The 20,864-nt window shown below is 47.6% G+C and overlaps 1 protein-coding gene across 1 annotated transcript; it reads left to right on the forward strand.

Annotated features, from left to right (window-relative positions):
- The first annotated feature begins 290 nt into the window (after positions 1-290).
- Set (NAP domain-containing protein SET) lies at positions 291-20,766 on the forward strand. The gene is made up of 6 exons (XM_084587363.1): positions 291-670; positions 2,669-2,858; positions 5,541-5,719; positions 13,495-13,589; positions 19,128-19,222; positions 19,569-20,766. The coding sequence occupies exons 1-6, from the start codon at positions 401-403 to the stop codon at positions 19,604-19,606; spliced, it is 867 nt and encodes a 288-aa protein (XP_084443489.1). The 5' UTR covers positions 291-400; the 3' UTR covers positions 19,607-20,766.
- The last annotated feature ends 98 nt before the right edge of the window (positions 20,767-20,864 follow it).

Here is a 20,864-nt window from a genome sequence, read left to right on the forward strand (position 1 = left end):
AGAAAATTTGCTTCCGCGCGTACCAAAAGTAGCGCCAAATAATATCAAAGGGGGCCAAGCCATGACGACTATAACGCGTCGCAGATATTCTTTCACATAAGCTAGTCGAAACAAAACTCACAAAAACAATCAACCCGAACCAGATAAAGCCGCAAAATCACCGCGTGTTTTGTAATGTATTCCTCCGGCGTCACTACGTTAACCGTTTACACCGCCAGCCAATAAGGGAGCACGTTAGACAAACAGCGGAGCGAATAGGCGCGCACCTTGCAGTCGGGCTGATTTGAGTTGACGCATGCGCGCTAGAAGGTCAGTCTTCTCTTCCGAGACTTGCTGAAGGAGGGCTGTGGAAGCCCGAGCTTGTGTTATTTCTCGCAGTCGCGTGCGAACAGTTTCGGAGATGTCGACAACTGCGCCGGCACCAAAGAAGGCGAAGAAAGCCGAGGGTTCGGCGGCGTCAGGCGACGGCGATGAGAGCAGGGATTACGATGCCGAGACGCAGAAAGCTCTGGAAGAAATCGACGCCTGTCAGAACGAGATAGACGCGCTCAACGAGAAGGCAAGCGAGGAGATCCTCAAAGTGGAACAGAAGTACAACAAGTTGAGGAAACCGTTCTTTGAGAAGAGGAACGACTTAATCAAGAAGATTCCGAACTTCTGGGTGACAGCTGTATCCTTTCCTGGTAAATGTGATTCTGCATGCAAGTTTTGTTCTGATGTTAAGCCTAATATGGTGCACCCGGCCGCTGGCTGCGCTAGCACATGCTTTGTTCGACGCACGTTTTCGCGCGTGAAGCCTGTTTTAGTGGCATCGGCCGCGTTGTTTCATGCGGCTACGTGTTCGGGACCTTTCTCTATGCACCCGGTGACTGGATGTTGCTCGTCTGTGGCTGCTCGGCCTGCATTTGTATGAAACGTGTGTACCCAGTATTCCCGCCAATGCCTGCCGCGGCCCGGCAGCCGGCACCGAGACGCGAAAGGGGTCGCAATTGGTCGGCTTCTGATAGTAAAATAGCTGGCCGCTCGTTCTTTAGTCGTTTGTAGGGGTCTGGAAACATCCTTTTTGCCACAGAATGGTCACAGTGTTGCACATTAACAGTATTTCTTGGTGGAATCGTTTGTTTTCAGTTGCTAAGCCTAACGTGCTAGCGACGTCCATGTTTTTGTACGGGGGGTGCACGCTGTGGTGTGCTGGCAGCGTGGATTATTTTGCGCACTTGCTCATAGCTGAGCGCCGACATGTATTCTGTGCTGTACTGACACGTGTCCAGTGAGTTAAGTCCTACGTGGCACGATTTCGAAGCAACTTGCACGTTTTTCATGCTGGAAAGAGCGCCGATTTGCCGCCTATTGGATTGGGATTCAGGGGGTGGCTGACGCTGCCGAGAAGAGCGGCCCGCGCTTCTGTGTGCTATTCACCGGTGCCACCCTTCGAACTGATGGGCCTTTTACTTTGTCTAGTTTTTCTGTTTACGCTTCGTCGCCAATGGAACAGCATCCGTTGTTTTACGGCATTGCGCTCGGGCTAGGAACGCGTATGCTGGCGGCAACGTGGGCACCAAACGCTCGTGTCCAAGCCGCGCGCTTTTCGCAAAATGCGTGCGTGTGCTGTGTTGTCCACGTTGGTTCTCGAGATAATCGCGTTCCAGCGACGCGCATTTGCCTAGCCTCGTCGCCAATTGTTTCCGGTGTTGCCGTCTTCCGAAATATGGCCTGAGGTGTTTCGGCGGGGGTTTAAAAGCAGCGGTTGCTGCGGCTACGGCGAGTTTGAGCACATCGTTTTGCGAGAAAGCTCGTGCCGAGCGCGTGGGTGCCGGGCACGCAGTTGCCAGACGGGACGTTCGAATTTGTCTAATTTGGTCGTAGTGGCATCTGACGAACGAAGTATTTAGTGTGCGGCAAGTTTCTCATATTTGCGACCGGTTACAATGGACATTAAGTAGACATAGCCATCTGTTAAAAACAGGTTTTCATTGAATTTATTTGACTGTCAATGCTTGCTCTCCAGCCAGAATTAGTGATTTTATACAGACAGTACTATTTTTGAAGAGGGAAAACGAAAAAAAAATTATGAATGTGCCTGGTTCCCTATGTATGACTAGAACTTATGTAACAAATAAATCAATAGTTGCAATGAATTTATTATTGAAATCTTCTGTGTAGTACCTTATGTGTGGGCCACTCAAATAAAATTTGTAACATTCCTTTCTAGCAGGTCACGCCTTGCCACTGTAGATAATGTTGCAAATGTTCTCCTGGGTTCTCTGGGGCCTGTATATTAGAATGATGAAACTTTATTGCCTAGGATATGGTTGGTTAGGGCAGGTGGGCTTGGTGTGGCCCACGTGGCGAGGGCCAATTGTCATTTTATCTGGTCAGCATAGGATGTATATTAGAAGCATGGTTGTACATGAATTAAAATGAAAAGTAGATACTGTTGTGAGTGTAAATTATTTTTCCTACTTTGGGAATGCATTTTGCTTGTGCTAGTTAAGAATGGCCAGTGTGCAGTAATTGTGATGCCTTCTTTCAGATTTGCGAATGTGTATCGCTACAGTAGCTGTGTGGGAGTGGAAAGGACATGTTTTGGTCTCATTCTGCTTAGTTCACTTTATCCGCTTTATGCTCTTGGGCTTGGGATCCTTGACGGAACCTTGTGCCTGTGCAGTTTGTGAACCATCCACAGATTTCTGCCATCTTGGATGAAGAGGAGGAAGAGAGCTTACACTTTCTGTCCAAGCTCGAAGTTGAGGAGTTTGAAGACATCAAGTCGGGATACAGGATCAAGTTCTACTTCGATGAGAACCCCTACTTTGAGAATGATGTGCTTATCAAGGAATTCCACCTTGGCTCTTCTGGTAAGTTTATTTGTGCGTGTATTAGTGTTGGAGAATGAAAAAGCATGATTTGGTTATAGGGTTTTTGTAACTCAACTAAGATTATGAAAGATGTCATAGTGGAAGGCTCTGGAAGTTTTTACCGCCTGGGTTACTTTAACGTGCAGTCATATCGCACGGTACACAGGAGCCTTGCATTTTGCCTCCATCAAATTGTAAAGCGGCATCTCATAACCTCAGTCTCTTTGAGACGTTAAACCCCATAAACCAGACTCAAAGTGGTCACCGTGGCCAGAATTGCATTCCGCTTTCTTGGGTAGAGCTGTCGAGCGCCTTAACCACCGAGCCATCGTGACGAAACAACATGCAGGCAGTAGCAAGGGTGCTTTCGAAATCGCGACATTTAGGTCTGTGATGTATACTTAAGGGCAGATAAGCTACATTCTTGTTAATGTGCATTCTCGGGAACTTATTAGAACAAGGTAATCTTTCTGCTACTGGACAACTTTAGCTCATGCTCATCGTTAATTTCCAGTTACTTCTTATGAAGTTAGCGTAATATAGTGAAGTGGGTAACATGAGATTCCATCACATTGCATAAAATGAGGGCGAGTACGAAGTGGGCATTTGCGGTGAACTTTGCAGCGGAGGTCTCAGAAAATTTCAGTACTATTTCAGCATGTCATATATAAAAACATGCCAGCAGGATCATATTGGGAGGCTTGTATCTTGCTTTGACAGCCCCTTCATGCATGTGTCAGTGTGTCATTTGAGACAGAATAGTATTTTATACTACTACTCGAAACTGCTTTCAGCACTGCGAAAGGCAGGGTTGGCTTGGCGTAATACTGATGCCTCTCGCGCCCCTGCACAGCATAGTAGATAATTATGCTCCTCAAATTAAAACTATTGTTCTGGGGGCAGATATGTGCTTCTAAAGTAGAGCGTGATGTCAAAATGACGACACCATGACCTTAATTTCATTTTTGCCGCTGGTGAATGCACTACTTTGGCTCTTTGCAGTGTTAAATTTTCAGCTTTTGCACTGCCCGCTGCTGGGCAGAAACGGCATAAAACTTTAAGCTGCAAGGCTTAGCTGCCTTGCATTTTTACGGCGTTGTGGATGGTAAGGTTTTCATTAGTCTCAGATTCAAGGGGGTAGCTTAGGCTTGATTTCAGTGGTAATCGCCGATTAGCAGCGAAATCAGGGGAGGGTGGCTCGTGAAGTTGAACTCTCCCCTTTCTTTTCATTCCTTGCAACTGCACTCTGTGGCAGGGCCAGTCTGCCCTGTTTCAATTTTTATGTTGCATACAGAAAGGGAACTTTGCAACTGCCTCCTCTTGGATGGTACCACCTGTAGGTGCTGTCTTCATAGGGGTTGCAACATGCCCATCTCTATGTGTGATGCGATTTACTATGACCCGTTACTGTTTAGATGTTGTTCCTTCTGACTTTTTAACTCTTTCGGGACCGCCCGAAAAGAAGGCAATTGTGATACAACTTGGAAAATATTTTTTTATTCAATGACATTTTCTGCTAGCTTGTTGCAACATATATTGTTATGCAGCTAAATGAACGCACTTTCACGAGAAAAAAATTGAGATGCCTTAAAAATATACATCATATCACAAAAAAATCTCAAAATATAACTTTTCTTCTTAAAAAAACATAAAAAAGAAGGAAATTCTTGAATACGGAAATAAAAAAGAGTAATAAAAATATTTCAGAATATACAAAATGTGATACAATGCCTCTTTTCTAACTTCAAGACAAAAAAAAGTGGGAGGCTTATGTACAACATTTTTTTTGTGTGTGCTTTCTTGCGGCCTGACGAGAGGTTGACGCCATGGTTCTCAATCTGCGCCGCCGCCGCGCCAAAGATTAAAATCTCTCCCGCGTCGCCGCCTGCCGTGAAAAAGGCAAACTACACCAAAACCGAAAGTTTAGATACTAGACTACTCACTAGATGGCGACACGTGTTCCAATGTGAGCTTGAGAGCGCGCGCGATTTGATCGTGCATTTTTACACGATGGCCTATGGCGCGGTCCCGAAAGAGTTAAGGCTCTGGAAGAGGATCCTACTTTTACCTGGTGACTCGGCCCTATGGTTTCTCTTTTTACGCATTGCATGGGCAATTTTAGAGAAAACGTGTCCTGCTTCGAAGGTTAGTGTGTACGTGGAGATTACACAAGAGCTTAAAGAATGCGCAGTCATGCCTGCCAATTCTTCCAGCTAACCCAGGAAACTCCAGGTTTTGTGCCTGCGTTTCTGTGTCTCAAAAGAACAAGGTGTCAGCATTATGGCTGGACATTGGTGTCGCTCTGTAATGTAGGCCAAGCAGGAAACTGAAGATGGGCCTTTGTCCTTGTGTCGTGAGGAATGGGCTGCTTCAGCCTTACAGCCCTTGCACCGTCCCTCAGGCTCCCCCTACTCCAAATACAACCCATGGCATAGTGACAAAGGTCCTTCTCTCTCCCTTTCCTCTCTAGCTATGTTGCAGAGCCACTAAAAGCTGTCCAGGACTAAAGTTCCAGGCATGAAGAAAACTATTCATTCTTATGTTGAAGTTGACACAGCAAGACAGCTTCGCTGGTGGAATATATGGAGTGGTTGTTAGTACCAGTGCATCAAATAAGCGATAGTGAACCTATTGCACTTGTATTATGGGAATGTCTGTTGGCCTGACGTGTGTTTGCTTCAGGGGACCCTGCATCTCAGTCGACGCCCATCAAGTGGAAGGAGGACATGGACCTGACCAAGCGGCATAAGCAGCGGCAGTCGCAGATGAAGAGCAGTCGCAAGAGGGCGCACGAGCAGCCACGCACCTTCTTCAACTGGTTCACCGACCACGGGGATGCCTCTGCCGATGATATTGCCGAGGTCAGTCTCCCTGCAGGCAACTACAGCCGCTTGTGATGCGTCCGAATTAGAGTTCTCCATTGTAATGTCTTGTAGAGGTAATCAGTGCATTGATCTGTTACAGCGGTCTTGCTTGCTCTTGTTGCTTTCTTTGCACTGTATTGGCCTCCTTATGAAGGAAGTGACGAAGTGCAGTAAAACCTTTGTAATGTGTACTCTGTTAGCTCAAAATCCTAATTCCATTGATCACCATAAAAGCCCGCGTCTAATTTCTTTTTATATTTTGTCTAATTTCTGCTTCATATAATACAGAGGTCCGAACAAATTTCAACCTAAATTTGCAGTTCCGGCCTTGTTATTAATCAGCATTATAAGCATCAGGATTCCAGCCAGAGGAGGTGCTATCTAGTGGAGGCTTCAGCTGGCTTTTGATGCTTTCTTGTTTCACCGCGCTGACACCGCAATCCTCGGGGCCATGGTGCTCGCGAAGCACGCATAACAGGAAGAAGGTTGATTGCACCTTGCACTGTGTAGGCCATAGAGTTCCTTACTCTTACCTAGATGGAAAGCTGTGCCGCCAACTATGGGAGTTTGCATGGAGCTTCCCGACAACCAGTTCAGCTGCCATGGGCACCCAAAACATGGTGCGAAGAGCTACCATGTGCAGAACTACAACTTGTGGCCAAAAATAATGCTAAGATAAACATTGTTTTACAATAAAAGTTACAACACTGAATATTGTAACTAAAAATGGCAAAAAACAAGTGAAATGGCATGTAACTGTGAAATGTGCCCGAAATAAGCGATGGCTCTCTTTAGTTGGCGAAGTATTGAGTAGCACAGAAACCAGTTTAGCATCTAAGAGACATACTTTAAAAAGAAAACAATTTTTAAAATGTGTAAAACAAAACCTTCAATGAATGTGGTTGGCATTGTCTGCTTTTTCACTCTACGTTGGCGCCTCGAGATGCTGATCGCTATGAGAAAGAAAGCTTAGTAGCACCACTCTGTGTTCCCGAAAAAATCTTATTGTCCAGTACCAAGTAGCACTCCGGCCCATTATGCTTACGCACCCATGGAGGCTGAAGTGCAGCGCCCCCAGCTTTCCCTCTAGGTTAGAGTTAAAAAAAAAAAATGTTGTAGGGTTCGCGAAAGGATAACTGCAAGTTGCATGGGTCTCTCACAGGCCTCTCCAGCCATGCTGGGCTCGTCCTACAGCCGAACCACGGATGCATGACCAGCATTCCCAAGTAGCGCATCTGTTGTACCTTTGAGAAATGGATACCGAGCGCGTTTAGAGGTACTGAAGAGAAAGACGTCTTTAGCAAGGGTATCCCAGCAAACGATACACCGGACGACGAACGCAAAATCTGAGAACATTTCATGGGCGCTCACACAGCGTTGCGAAGAGGCGTGAGTGCGGTGCATGCTAGCCGGTTGTTCGTGCGCTGCCGTCCCACGTCACAGCTGGAAGCAGCCTACTAGTTTTGCTTGCTAGCTTGTATGCGGCCTACTGTTCTGCACGCACGCGGCCGTCACCTCTGCCCAGGCTGCCTTCATCATCTGAAACCCGAAATGGCAAGGTAGAGGCTGGGCGGTTGACAGCGATGAGCAAGCACTCATTGAGAGCGTCCAGCGCTTTTCATTTTATGACCGCCATAAGCACAGCATTTGCGTCCGCTATCCCGAATACAACTCTGGCGACTACAAAATAAGGCTAGCACCACCCTCATTGAAAGGTAGAACAAAGAGCTGCAATTGACGGAGCAGACATGCACATGCGACAATCAAGCAAGGGTACATGGCAACCATGGTCTGTACCGTGGAGAGGTGTTTCGCTAACGGCCACAAAATGAAACTTCTGGACTAAGGCCTGCGTTGTGGTGCACCTGTCTTCAACGTGCGAAGGGGAGGGGGGTTAGAGGAAGGGTGGTCACAAGCCTACACTCGGGGGCAGCACATGTCTGCAGGGAAAGGGTAGTGCGCTTGAAAGGGCCACAAAACTGGCAGTTCGCCTGTGAGGAGGCTGGGGAAAACTTTCAGGCGAGGGAGAACAGACAGCACACAAGCGAGTCTGAGGCCAATCTCGCGACGCCGGGTCTACACTGTCTGTTTGCTGTAACCGATCTGTAGAGCCCAGAGGTGTTATACGTACAATTTCCAGCCATTCACAGCATTCATGACTTTTTGCCACTTTGCATAATAGCCATCCAATGTCAGTTTCTGGCACTCTTTGGCTTCAGATGCCCTTGTGCCAATAAAATTACAAGGGTTCAACGCTGCTGAACCAAATATTGAGTGAAAGCATTAGCTGCGGGTGACCGAGCGTTCTTCTTCTTTTCTTCTTCCTCAGCCCACATATAAGCCCTGCTTTAACCAACACATATGCACGTGCCTTAGTGGCCTATAGGGGTAACGTGAATGCCAGGGTCTTAGCAGGCTGATTCTTGCATAACATAACCGTCCCATGTGAAATGAGAGACCCAAGTTGGCAGCTCCTGCCAGCCCACATATAAAGCCCCGCTTTAACCAAGCCGTATGAACGTGCCTGACGTCCCCTATCACGTGAGCTCTAGCGCGCCACGCCGACCGCTTGAGTTAGTAGCTCAGCTCTCGCCCTAGTGTCACGTGGGGTGTGATGTCACAGTGTCATGTGGGTGCGGCGGCGCCACGCTGAAGGCTCGAAACCTAGAGTATTGCTTTCGCAATAAAACATTACTAATCATCAGCAGCAGTAATTCCTATAGAACTTATTGCTGTAGGTGGAAAAATTTTGCATATTTGAAATCTGAAGTGCATTCACAGAGGCTTTCGTTTTATTGCGTGCGTGTGCATTCGCTAAGTGCATGTGCACAACCTGCAGCTGCGTTATAGTTGTGAAATGTCTTAGACATGATGAAAGCATGCCTGGCAAGATAGTTTACAATCTGCATGCATCCCAGAGGCACGCATGTCTGCGCGTGGAAGAAAGCAGGTTATGGGTGCGGATCACGCTATGCTACAAGTTTTTGGCCTTGTATCACTTGGTCCTGATAGAAAACTGCCTTAGGAGTGGCGGTCGTACATAATCTGTACCGTATTTACACAATTGTAAGTTGACCCCCTGAAATCGCATGTTCCGAAAAAAAAAAAAAATACCGTGGTGGATGATGAAAATTTATTGTTTGGCTGTACAACTCGTCTACACTTCAGATCGTGTATTTTGGCGATATGCACGGCAAGCTTGGCCTCCAGATCTGGATAGCATATCATCTGTGTCCCTTGGAAGCCTCTTTGCTTGGCATCAGTTGAGTTTTGTCTCCTTGCGGCCCACAGTGCAGTTCTTTCTTCGGTATAAATGATAGCCTCCTCCTTTGAACATCGCACAGAACAAGCGCTGAATGCTTTTTGGACTAAAGAGCTCGTGACTAAGCATGTAGCCTGTCGTAAAGTCAAAAGCGCGAATGTGCAGTGAGCGAGAACTTAATAAATGGTCGGTGTCTGCTCTTCCATCAACCATCATGTCACATGACCCAACGCGACTGACATGCAAAAAGGGAGTGTCGCTGCGATTCGAACAGCGGCTCTTCAGTAAACTATAGACACTCCCGCAGCTGCGGTTCGTGCTGCGCAATAAAGGTAACGAAAAATTCTTCCTGAGAAACATGCACAGTACCGTAAAAACCCGCATATAGTACGAGGCTTTTTCAAAATTTTAGGATGTAAAATTTCCGCCTCGTACTATATTCGGGTCCCAAAATTTTCAGCCCCAAGTTCGTAGTTCTTGTTTCGTTACAGCCCGGAAATATCATCAAGGTTCGCAACGAAGGATGCGCCGTCTAGTGGTGGCGTCAGCTACCTTTCTTTCTCTGTTTACAGTGTTCTAGAACACTTGATGCGTCGCCATTGTCGCCGTTTTGGACATCGACTAGGCTACTAGGCGAAGCGCGCATGTCAGTGACAATGTCTGGTCCACGGAAGCAATATTCAGCTGCTTTCAAAAGAAAAGTGATAGTAGCAGCTGAGACCATCGGAAATTCTGCGGCAGGGCGACAGTTCGGCGTCACCGAGGGCAGCATTCGTGGATGGAGAAAACAGAAAGAGGCCCTCTTTGCGTGCTCTGGCCTAAGACGAAGTTTCCGGGGGCCAAAAAACGGAGCATATCCGGAGATTGAGCAAGGCCTGACCTCCTTCGTACAGGAACAGCGTGGACGACATCTGCCAGTGAACATCGAGTTGCTCCAAGCAAAGGCAAGAGAGATCGCAGCGGAAAAAAACATCCCACGGAGCGATTTCAAAGCCAGTAGGCACTGGGTGTCTCGGTATATGCACCGCGCTGGGTTTTCGTTGCGTCGAAGGACGTCAATATCTCAGAAGCTACCCGCAAGCTATGAGGAGCAGCTTGTGGCGTTTCAGCGGCACGTTATATCGCTGCGAAAAAATGTGAACTTTCCGCTGGGCCAGATCGGCAACGCCGATCAGACTCCGGTGTACCTAGACATGCCCTCTGCACTCACAGTGCATGAAAAAGGCAGCAGGCAAGTTTGTGTGCGTACGAGCGGAAATGAAAAAACACGGATGACCGTAATGTTGGCGTGCACTGCGGATGGCCGCAAGCTACCACCCTACGTGGTGTTCAAGCGGAAAACTTTGCCAAAAGGTGAGCAGATTCCCAAGAATGTTGTCATCCGATGCCAGGACAAAGGTTGGATGGACGAGACTTTAGTCCTGGATTGGATAAAGTCCGTATGGTGTCGGCGGCCTGGAGCACTGCTCGGTTTACCGTCAATCCTTGTGTTGGACGCCTTCCGCTGCCACCTAGCAGACTCTGTCAAGAGACTGCTACGCGAATCTCGCACCGAGCTCGTCGTCATCCCAGGAGGGATGACATCGCAATTGCAACCGCTCGACGTATGCATAAACAAGCCTTTTAAAGACGCCGTGAAACGCTGTTACGCTGAGTGGATGAGGTCGGGAGACCCCGAAGTGACTCCATCGGGGCGACTGAAGAGGGCTTCTCCAGCAGTCCTCTGCAAGTGGATCGCGGACGCATGGGCTACCATCCCTGAGGAGCTCATCGTTCGGGCGTTTAAAAAGTGTGCAATTTCTAATGCACTGGACGGCACAGAGGACGAGTTCTTGTGGGAAGAGCTGTCCGACAAACTGTCAGACGTTTCACTGTCTTCTGACACTGAAACGGACGACGAGTGAAAACGAGATGCTGTGAAAATAAAGGCCTTTTTCCCTCGTATTATTTGCGGGTGAAAACTTTTTTTTCCATTTTCGCTACCTCATATTGCACCTCGTACTATACGCGGGTTTTTACGGTAACTGTTGGCGGCTGTAAGGTGTACATAAAGAAAAGATTGGCATGAAGGTTGTCATCAAGTGCTTACGCGCCTGCTTTTTCCTTTTCAAAGGACTGTAGAGCGAAATTTGCGCAATGCGAAAGAGCACAACTTGTTAAGCTGAACAGGACTGTGTAAAGCACGCTGGAGCCCATCCAAGTGATGATTTTTTGTTTTGTTTTCTCAGAAACATTTGTGAATCATTGTAAAAGCCAATTTGTGTTTTGAATGTAATCAAATTTTTCACATGAAACAGTTTGGACTTGGCAAGAGGTCAGAAACTGAGAAACGTCTGCCTTTCTTCCATAAATATCTGGTGTAAGGCTATACATCAGAGAGCCCAAATAAAGTGATCAGGAGAGGATGCGCCAAGGCAGCAGAGAAGGGCTGCTTGGCTGGTTTAGTGTGTGCTGTCCAAAGCAATTTGTAGCGGTGATGTCGCCCAGTCAGCCAGGCTTCCGGGCACGCCCGTGCATGTGGGCGTTCATCAAACACATGCACTCAAGTTCACTATAGCCAATGTACAGTTCGTTATACAATGTACATTTATTATGAATATGCCAAGACAGCTTCGAGGGTTCGATATAAAGGAGAATTTGCTTTACTCGGGTCGGTTTTTAATAAATGGGTTTGACTGTAGTCACCTAGCACCACCTAGAAGCAGGGCAACAGCCATTTGTGAAATCTCCAAGGTGAACAGTGCCTTAAAGGGGTTGATCGGGCTGTTTAAAAATGATGCAGCAGCAGCAGAAACTACAGAGTCCATCATCTGCAATATTTGGCTGCTGTGCCTGAAATCCCAAGTTTATCTCAAGGACTGCTGTGGAAACTGCAGCTGCCATTGCTGTGTTGGACTTTGTAGCTTTGAATAACTTGGCGGGCTGCTTCAGAAGAGAGCCTGTTGTGCTTGGCAACTCTCGTGACTGGAGAAGAATTATAAGATTTCTGTTTGCCAAACTGCGCTCATCCGCATGACATGGCAAAATACCGCATCTCACGGACTCCACTCGTGAAGATTGCGAGAGGCCAGTGTGTGGGGTTGGAGAATTGAAATGAATATGGCTGTGTGTTTGGGACAAGTTCTTGTGAGGAATTGTTACGTTTTTCGAGAATATGGATGGGGAGAATATAGAACTTCGAGGTGCATTTTTTTTTTTTTTTTCACTGTATTTTCATGTGTGCCACAACTGTCAAGTACAGTGAAATCTGATTAATTTTCAAATTTGGATAGCTCAAACTAGGAGCGGACAGGTAGCAAGTGCAGCTGTATCAAACTGACCAGACAGAGAAGTGCTGGCAATAATCATTCGCAGCTATGCACTCTGCCAGGGCTGCACATATGCAGTGTTCCACTTTTGAAGCTGCATAGCCATCGGCAGCCTTCCTCTTGGTCTGTGCCACCTGGTGCAGCCCTCACGTACAGCTGCTACATTTTGTTAGCACTGACAGCCAGTATGATTTGGTTAGCATGGCTAATGATTCACTTGCCATGGCCTTTTGCCTCTCCTCCACTCCAGGGCTGATGTGGATTCATTTGCAGTCTTCGAAAGTCGTTGCACAGGGCGAGCTCACCATTAGCGGTGAAATATGCGTGGCAACTCGGTAGGCTCTGAGGTGTTGATATCCGGTGATGACAAGTGTCTGCATAGTAGAAGTGTGATGCAAGGGTCAGCTACATACAGCCGTGGAATCTGGTTATCCATGCTTGGCGTCGGTGGCAGCAACCCCTCACACTCAGCCGATGCTTTAGAGAAAGTTCTTGTGCATCCGCATTGTATCACTTCTGCGAGAAGCTTGCTATACTGGCAGAACGAAGTCCACACAGCGAGCGAATAATGCAACATCCGCCGTGTTTACTAGTGGAGTGGCAGTCAAGAAGCACCCAAAGTAGCATCGCTGCCATCTAGAGATTTTTAAAAAAACTCGTGAGCTTTATTGAGTTTTCTCAAGTCAAGGAGTGATTCAATTTGAGTTGGTTTCCTGAAATGCCTCCAGGGTCACTCAGGAGCAGAGGTTCGAGTGAAGGTGCGGCTGTGGGTACAGTAGATAGTATAGCCATGTATAGTAAAGTTACACTTGGTTGTTGCTATAGCGGCATTCAATGAGGAAACCTAATCCGGATACGAGCAAAACCAATTAGGCTAGGCCAGAAGTGCTTTCATACTTCCTAGCCCTAATCTCGCCAGATTGGCAGGTATGCGTAGGTGATTTTTAAACCAACATGTGGTCATGCCCACCGCCAAGTGTCTTGCCAGTTGAGTTAAAGCGATCCTTAAGTATAATTTGTTCTTGCAGAAAATTGACATGTATGTGGCAATGTACAAATCCAGCAGCCTTGCAAAGGTGCCCAATAGACTTTGTGCTCTGGATTGCGATGCAAGCTTTGCTCAGTATGTTCTGCGTTGCCCTCTGCATATGTATCACTAGGAGTCTTGCCTGTTTGCTAAAACACATTACACTTGTACACAGGTGATCAAGGATGACATGTGGCCCAACCCTCTCCAGTACTTCCTTGTGCCAGACATTGAGGTCGAAAACGGGCTGGAAGGTGATGAGGACGAAAGGTGAGCATTGTCCTTGGCTCTGCTACAGGCTTGATGCGGTGTGGGTGCTCGCAAGGCATGGAGGATTTTTTTTCTTTAGGGCATGGAAGATTTTTAGTGCTTGTGTGGATCTGCAGTGAAAGCCATGCAGTGCGTTTGCATATGGCCTTTTGGTGCATGCACTTAATTTCAGTTGAGAACAGTGTCCTAGGCTTTCATTCTATCGGCAGGCACGAGACAGTTGCGCTATTTTGGTAAAGATGCGATTTTCTGCACCATAAGCATTAATGCACCACAATATGTGCAGGGTGTCAGCAACTGGGAATTGTCAGAGAAATTTTATGCACCGGGAAAAATATTGAAATGTCAGGAAAACCAACAAACCAGCTCCAAGTGGTATGCCGTAGTGTTAATCTGTCCAAAGCCAGTGAAAGGCAAACACGTTGGTAAAGAATGTGAGCATGGGCTGCAGTCTTTTTCGATCGCTGTACCTTGAGAGGTGTGGTGTGTTCACTAGCAAGCCTTTAGAAAATACTGTGGACTCTCATTAACTGGAACCTCAAGGGACCAAGAAAATATGTTCCGTGGAGTTTCGTTTAGAGACAGAATAGATTTTGAAGAGGCGGACCATTCCCGTTCGCCGCCAGTGTATACATACGCGCAGCTTGATACCAATGCGGCAAGAGTGCGCGCAGTCCGCAGTCTCTGCAGAAGCAATATTTAGGCAATAAAGAGAACTGTACACAATGAGCACAAAATTTATTCTCAAAAGCAAGCAAATACTTTTTTCTTCAAACCTCCCAGCTGTGTAGACTTGAGGCCCGGCACAGTTCCATGTCCAGGGCAGTTCTCAGCGAGGAACAAAACTTCCTTCTGACGCATGAGACTGGCATCCTTGCGATAAATTCATTCACTACAAATGGCCTGCGTCACTCACGCCTTGCAGTTGGCTTGATAAGAAACGGGCAAGGTCGTGACATACTTGAAGCACCGTGGATGCTTAGATTTGCCAATCACTAGCGGCTTCAATTTGTCGCTTCCCGTCAATTTAGCACTGATGAGAACGGTCAGCCTGTCCCTGGTGCACTTCTCTCCTTTGAACGCGAGAAATTTAGGAGGAAGCAACTTGAAAAACAGCTGTCTCATCTACATTGTAGGTGTCATTGCAGATGTCCTGTAATGTATTTTTAGGCCCCCCTCCCCTCCCTGCAAGAAGTAAATTTCGTCGAACTTTCAACGTAACGAAATTTAGTAACCAAGGTGTACCATGAACTTCAGCGGTTGAGTGCAGCGCCCATCAAAGCGCAAGCAGCCTAAAAACAAGCGCAGCGCGGCCAAGGTAGGTTGACCTTGCCGCGGCGGCGCAGCAGAGCCGAGCGCACTTAAAAATGTTACAATAATGATGATACAACGTGGCATACGCTGCACCATATGATGTACTTGTGCGCGGGTGACACAAACATGGTGTTGAGCAACTCCACTAGGCGGCACGAGCATCTGCTCAGTTTAGGCAGCGCGGTGCAGCATTCAGGCTCCCTACCTAGTTTATGCCTACTTCGCAGAGCGTGTGTGCGGTTGTTTGTTGTCGCGTGACTGGTGACCTGTCTCCTCATCGTCGTCGTAGTTGTGACACTTGTCTGGGCTCCGTTCCAGTAGCATGAGTGGCAAGCGAAAAGTGCTCTCTCTAGAACTGAAGGCCAGCATACTGGATGCCGTCGCGAAGGGCGAAAAGAAGAAATATTTCCGCAAAGTTCGGGATACCACAAAGTTTGCTGTCCACGGTTTTGAGCTCCAAGGAATGCATCATCGACGGGACAAGCTCCCAGCGGAAAAGGTTGAAGGCAGCGACCTATGAAAATGTGGATAAAGCCGTTTTCAAGTGATTCATGTCAACCTGGGCACAAAACATTTCCATCAGTGGCGCGGTCCTGTGTGATTTCTGTGTCCTCGAGACAGAAGAGGTGACCATGGAATCCATCCTGAACTGGTTCAGGAATTGCAAGGTGAGAGTGACGACGAAACAGAAAATCGGGACAAGTGTGACAATGTCTCCACCTCCTGTGAAGTAGCCGATGCGATTGCCATACTGAGGCGTTTCGCGGGCTCTGCAGAAGAGGAAGAGGCTATGCGGTCGTTGCGGACTTATGAAGTACATAATGCCATCGAACGCAAAGAAGACTCAAAGGAAAGTGACGGACTACTTTACCCACAAATAAAAGTTCTTCCGTATGTACTTCGCACCAGCAACACGTATTCCAGTGCCGATTTTACTGAATTGTTATATTGAGGTTTAACTATACATTTCAATTCCATGTATCATGTGCTATAACATGATCACGTCCAATTTTGCGACAGTGACGTTGACTGCGACTGCACGATCGTTATATCGATCTGTGAAGATGCCATTCATGGGCATGGGTACGAGAGGATTAACTTTGTAAGCAGTTGCCACAAGTATTAGTTTAAATAAGAACTGCGTAACGAGGCGAAATTGACTGGTGCAGTGGTATAAATCCAAGTAATTCCGGTCTTCTGTCCAAAAATGCTGCTGCTGAAAAGGTGCACGTAGCTCATTGCGCGGTGTATACATGTCTGTGTACTCCGTGGGCGAGAAGTTTGATGTCGCATCGTCAATGCGCACGCTATCGTGTGGATCAGGTCTCTCACACACACTTGGAACGACAGAACTCGATCTACAGCTACTGATTTCTGTTCGCCCATGCCACAAAACACTAGAAAAAATACTACATAGGACAATGCGCGCAAAGGTGCCATATCGCAGCCACATACCGCTACATATGTGGTCGCAACTGCATATAATATTGCTCCTCCATCAACAAAACACTAGTCACCACTATGCAGCCCAACTACCCTGCATACGCAACCATTCGCGGATCCATTGGCAACGAACCGCCCCGGTTCTGAATGAGACGGACTTTACAAAGCTCTGTGGAACGATGCGCAGCGCCTTCTGCTCTTGGCCGAGCGGCGCATACGCCATGCTGCACATTTTTCTGCGCCTCCTCTTTGGCGAGTGCAGGATAGGCGAGAACTCGTGCAGAACTAGTCCTGCACCTTGACAAAACGAGAAGAGAAGTGCGGACGGCGCGCGCTGCGCCGGCAAAACGAGGACGGCGGGGCTGCACTGCTTGAACAAGTGCAGCGGGTGCAGCCAAATCGAAGAGACCTATAGGTGCAACGCACCGAAAGTTTCCAAACACGCTGGCTGCCACTCTTATTGGTTTAACACACTTAAACTGAGTTTTTCCAACAGCTGAAACCTATAGGCTCCAGAGGGCTTTTGTATCAATGTTTCATTGCTGATAGGTTGGCCGGTCGCATCACTGGGCATATCAAGGGAGTCAGAAAGCATAAGGGAATTTTTTTTTACTTGTGTTGATTAATGTGAAATACCGTAAAAACCCGCGTATAATACGAGTTTTTTTTCCAACTTTCAGCGTTCCAAATTTCCGCCTCGTATTATTTGCGGATCCCAACCAAAATGTCAAAGTTTTGCGAGAAGTTTTGGTTTCGTTGTTGCCGCGTGGCTACGGCTTGGCTTTGTTATCGATGTGCGGCTACGGCTTGGCTTCGTTGCCCTAACGTGGCCGCACCCCGCAGTGGCCACGACGTCGAGGTGTCGTCTCTTTGTTGTTGAGTCGTCGAGTGCGCACAGCATCAGCGCATGTGCTCTCGTGCAAACCACGGTTCGCGAAAAAGTGCACGCTTTTTTCTTTAAGTGAACGAGCAGGATGCCAGGGTCTCGGAAACAGTACTCGGCTGCTTTTAAGAGAAAGGTGATTTTAGTTGCTGAAAACATCGGCAACAGTGCGGCCGGGAGGCAGTTTGGCGTCACCGAGGGAAGCATTCGCGGATGGCGACGACAGAAAGAAGCCCTTTTCGCGTGCAAGGGAATGCGAAGAAGCTTTCGCGGGCCACAGAATGGCGCATTCCCGGAAATTGAACTCGCTCTGACGGAGTTCGTACGAGAACAGCGAGCATCGCATCTAGCTGTGAGCGTAGAGCTTATGCAAGCAAAAGCTAGGGAGCTTGCAAGGGAAAAGGGAATTCCGAGCTCCGCCTTCAAAGCAAGCAAGCACTGGATACATCGCTATATGTGCCGTGCTGGATTCTCGCTACGCCGGCGAACCTCGATTTCACAAAAGCTGCCCGAATCCTTCGAAGAGCTGCTGGTGGCTTTTCAGCGCCACGTGATTTCTTTGCGAAAGACCAAAAACTTTCAGCTGGGGCAAATAGGCAATGCTGACCAGACGCCGGTTTACCTGGACATGCCATCGCCCCTCACCGTCCATGAGAAAGGCTCTAAACAAGTTTGTATCCGGTCTACTGGAAACGAGAAGACGCGGGTTACAGTCATGCTATCGTGCACGGCAGACGGCCGCAAGCTCCCGCCCTATGTCATCTTCAAGCGCAAGACAATGCCGAAAGGTGAGGAGCTGCCGAAGAATGTCATCGTGAGATGCCACGAAAAAGGTTGGATGAACGAGGATCTTGTCCTCGACTGGGTGAAGTCAGTGTGGTGCAAACGGCCCGGTGCACTGTTGTCCTTTCCATCCATCCTCGTGCTGGACGCGTTTCGTTGCCATTTGGCCGACTCGGTGAAAAGGCTGCTAAGCGACTGCCGCACAGAACTTGTTGTGATTCCGGGTGGGATGACCTCACAACTTCAGCCTCTCGACGTTTGTGTCAACAAACCCTTCAAGGACGCAGTCAAGCGATGCTACGCGGAATGGATGCGGTCAGGTGAGCCTGCAGTGACGCCGGCCGGGCGGCTGAAGCGAGCATCGCCAGCCACGCTGTGCAAATGGATTGTGGACGCGTGGGCAAGCATCCCAGAGGAGCTTGTGCGCCGTTCGTTTAAGAAGTGCGGCATCTCAAACGCCCTCGATGGCACAGAAGATGAGTACCTGTGGGATGATTTGTCCGACAAAGAAATTTCCGAGGAAAGCGCTGCTGAAGATGAAAGTGATTGAAGTGTGAGGTCCGATTTCAATAAATGTCTTGTTTTTTCTCTCTCGTATTATATGCGGTAAAAACTTTTTTTTTCCATTTCGCGTCTCCAGAATTTCACCTCGTATTATATTCGGGTTCGTATTATACGCGGGTTTTTACGGTAGTAGTTGTGGAGGTAATTGACTCAAAAGAAAAAAAAAAACCATATACCACTGGCACGATTTGAACTCACAACCTTTGAATTTCGCACTCAGTGCCCAACCACTCTGCTGTGGTGACTGTTTTCTTGGGTTTTTATGTTGCATAAAACCCAACTTTTGAAAGTATGCGCCAGCACCACCTTCCTTCCTAAAGTGTCGGGCATGGAATGTCCTGAATGTCACGAGCGTCACTCAAAATGCGACTTAACGGGGAAGGTGGGATCTGTGCAGTAACCTTCTTACAACACCTGTTAAGCTGAGACACCCAGATTCAAAGCCCTCATTAAGCAAATTAGCTCTTAATAAGTTCGTTTTGTGTTGCCTGCATGTGTGATGCTGTTGTAAAAAGTTTGTGCTGGGCATTGATTGCAACTGTCTCTTCCAGTGATGAGGAAGAAGGTGGGGATGCTGTGGTGGTTGTAGAAGAGGAGGGTGAAGGGGATGATGATGACGAGGACGAAGAAGGGGATGACGATGGAGGTACGTGGATTTCCCTCTTCTAGCTGAGCAAGACCATGGACTGGTCACCCTTGTCTGTTTACAAGCTTCCTTGTGCAAGCTGTGGTTGGCTCTCAGTCAGACACTGATTCATTTTCCCCATCTGGATGTTTTTGTGCCTCTTGCTTCTTTAAAGGCACGGCTGTAGCACAGCTGTTTAGCTCTTGAGGATGAGGTGTAATGGAGGGTTATATAGTGAAAGTGCTTCAGATGAGGGGGTCGGAACAGGCAATAAGAGCTTTGAGGGAGTTGCAGAGGTGTCACCTCTCCCTGAGTAGATTGCTGTGGTGTGTTACTGACTTGCTGCCGCCTCCACATTGTGTTGCAGGGGACCTGGAAGGGGAAGGTGGTGATGGGGACGACTGAGCCAGGGGTTGCGCATCGGGGGTCGCAGGGGGCAAGAGGACAGCTGTGCTGCCGTTCAGTGGAGAGAGGGGTCCCTCTCTTCTGCCACCCTCATTCATTTGAGAGCGAGTCATTCATCTCTTCACACCCTGTGGGGAAGGGGGGAGTGCCACAGACAACACGTACACACACATCCACTGGGGGCAAGATGAAGTGGGCATATGCCATGCTATGCTGTCAGACACCCATTATGATGATAAACAAGCGTCTCACTTGCATGCATACCTTCTCTGCCACCACTACCAGACCTCTCTTCTGACCTCAAGTCCTGGAAAGAGCATTTGTTATTCTTCTGTCTTCCCTTGTTTTCTTGTTTTTCTACCACATGTGCATAGGAGTTCATAACTTTTTCACTTTTTTTTCCTGTTTTCGTTAACTGTTCTTGAAGGGGGGAAAGGCACGGCCTGTAGTTTTGGTTTGGTGGCAATGGCCCACTTGAAGCAAGGCAAGTATAAACACATAGCTTGCTACTTATTTTTCTGAATGGTCTCCCGCTGCAGCTACAGGTGCTGAAACGTGGAGTCGTGTTATTGGTGTGCCCTTCACTTTTCATTTATTTTTCTCCCCCCTAAACACTAAATTGTGATTGCTACTGCAGCCATATGGTGGGTGTAGCTTTGTGGTACCTGTACAGAGGGCGTTTCATTCCATTTGTTTGTTTTTGGAAAGTGTTTGCGGGGCTATTGCTACCAAACCAAAAGGGCGCAAGTGTGGGACTTTATGTACCAGGACTGTTCTCACAAGTCCGCGTATTTAGTTGTATTGCAGAGCTGCTTACAGGCAGTGGATGTTTGGGAATGAGGAGTGGTCGGTTTTTGTTTTTCCAAACCATTGGCCGAGTTTTCCTTGTGGGAATAAAGCACTTCGGTCCTTCTAGCTGACCACCAATACACATCATGTTTTGTCCCATTTCATGGAAATGTTTCTCGCATTGCACCCTGTGTGACAAGTGTGTGCTGTTTTTGTTTTTTTTCCTGGAGTCATTTCTTTCCCACTTTTTGTTAATGATTGTAAAAAAAAAAAAAACGAGAAAGAAACGACCTCCTCCTTCTCACAGTGTGAATTTTTATATATTGGTGTAATGGTCATTAGTATAAAAATAAAAGCTTTCCATCCTCATTCTTCAGTGTCTAGAGATTGGGCAACATAAGTAAATGCTCTCCTAGGAGTTGAGAAGTTTGCCATCAGTTGTGCATGTCAGAGGAGCAGGTGATTTCCT

This window comes from Amblyomma maculatum, chromosome 1 (genome assembly GCF_055883805.1).
Source record: "Amblyomma maculatum isolate TAMU_Amacu chromosome 1, ASM5588380v1, whole genome shotgun sequence".
NCBI lineage: Eukaryota > Metazoa > Arthropoda > Arachnida > Ixodida > Ixodidae > Amblyomma > Amblyomma maculatum.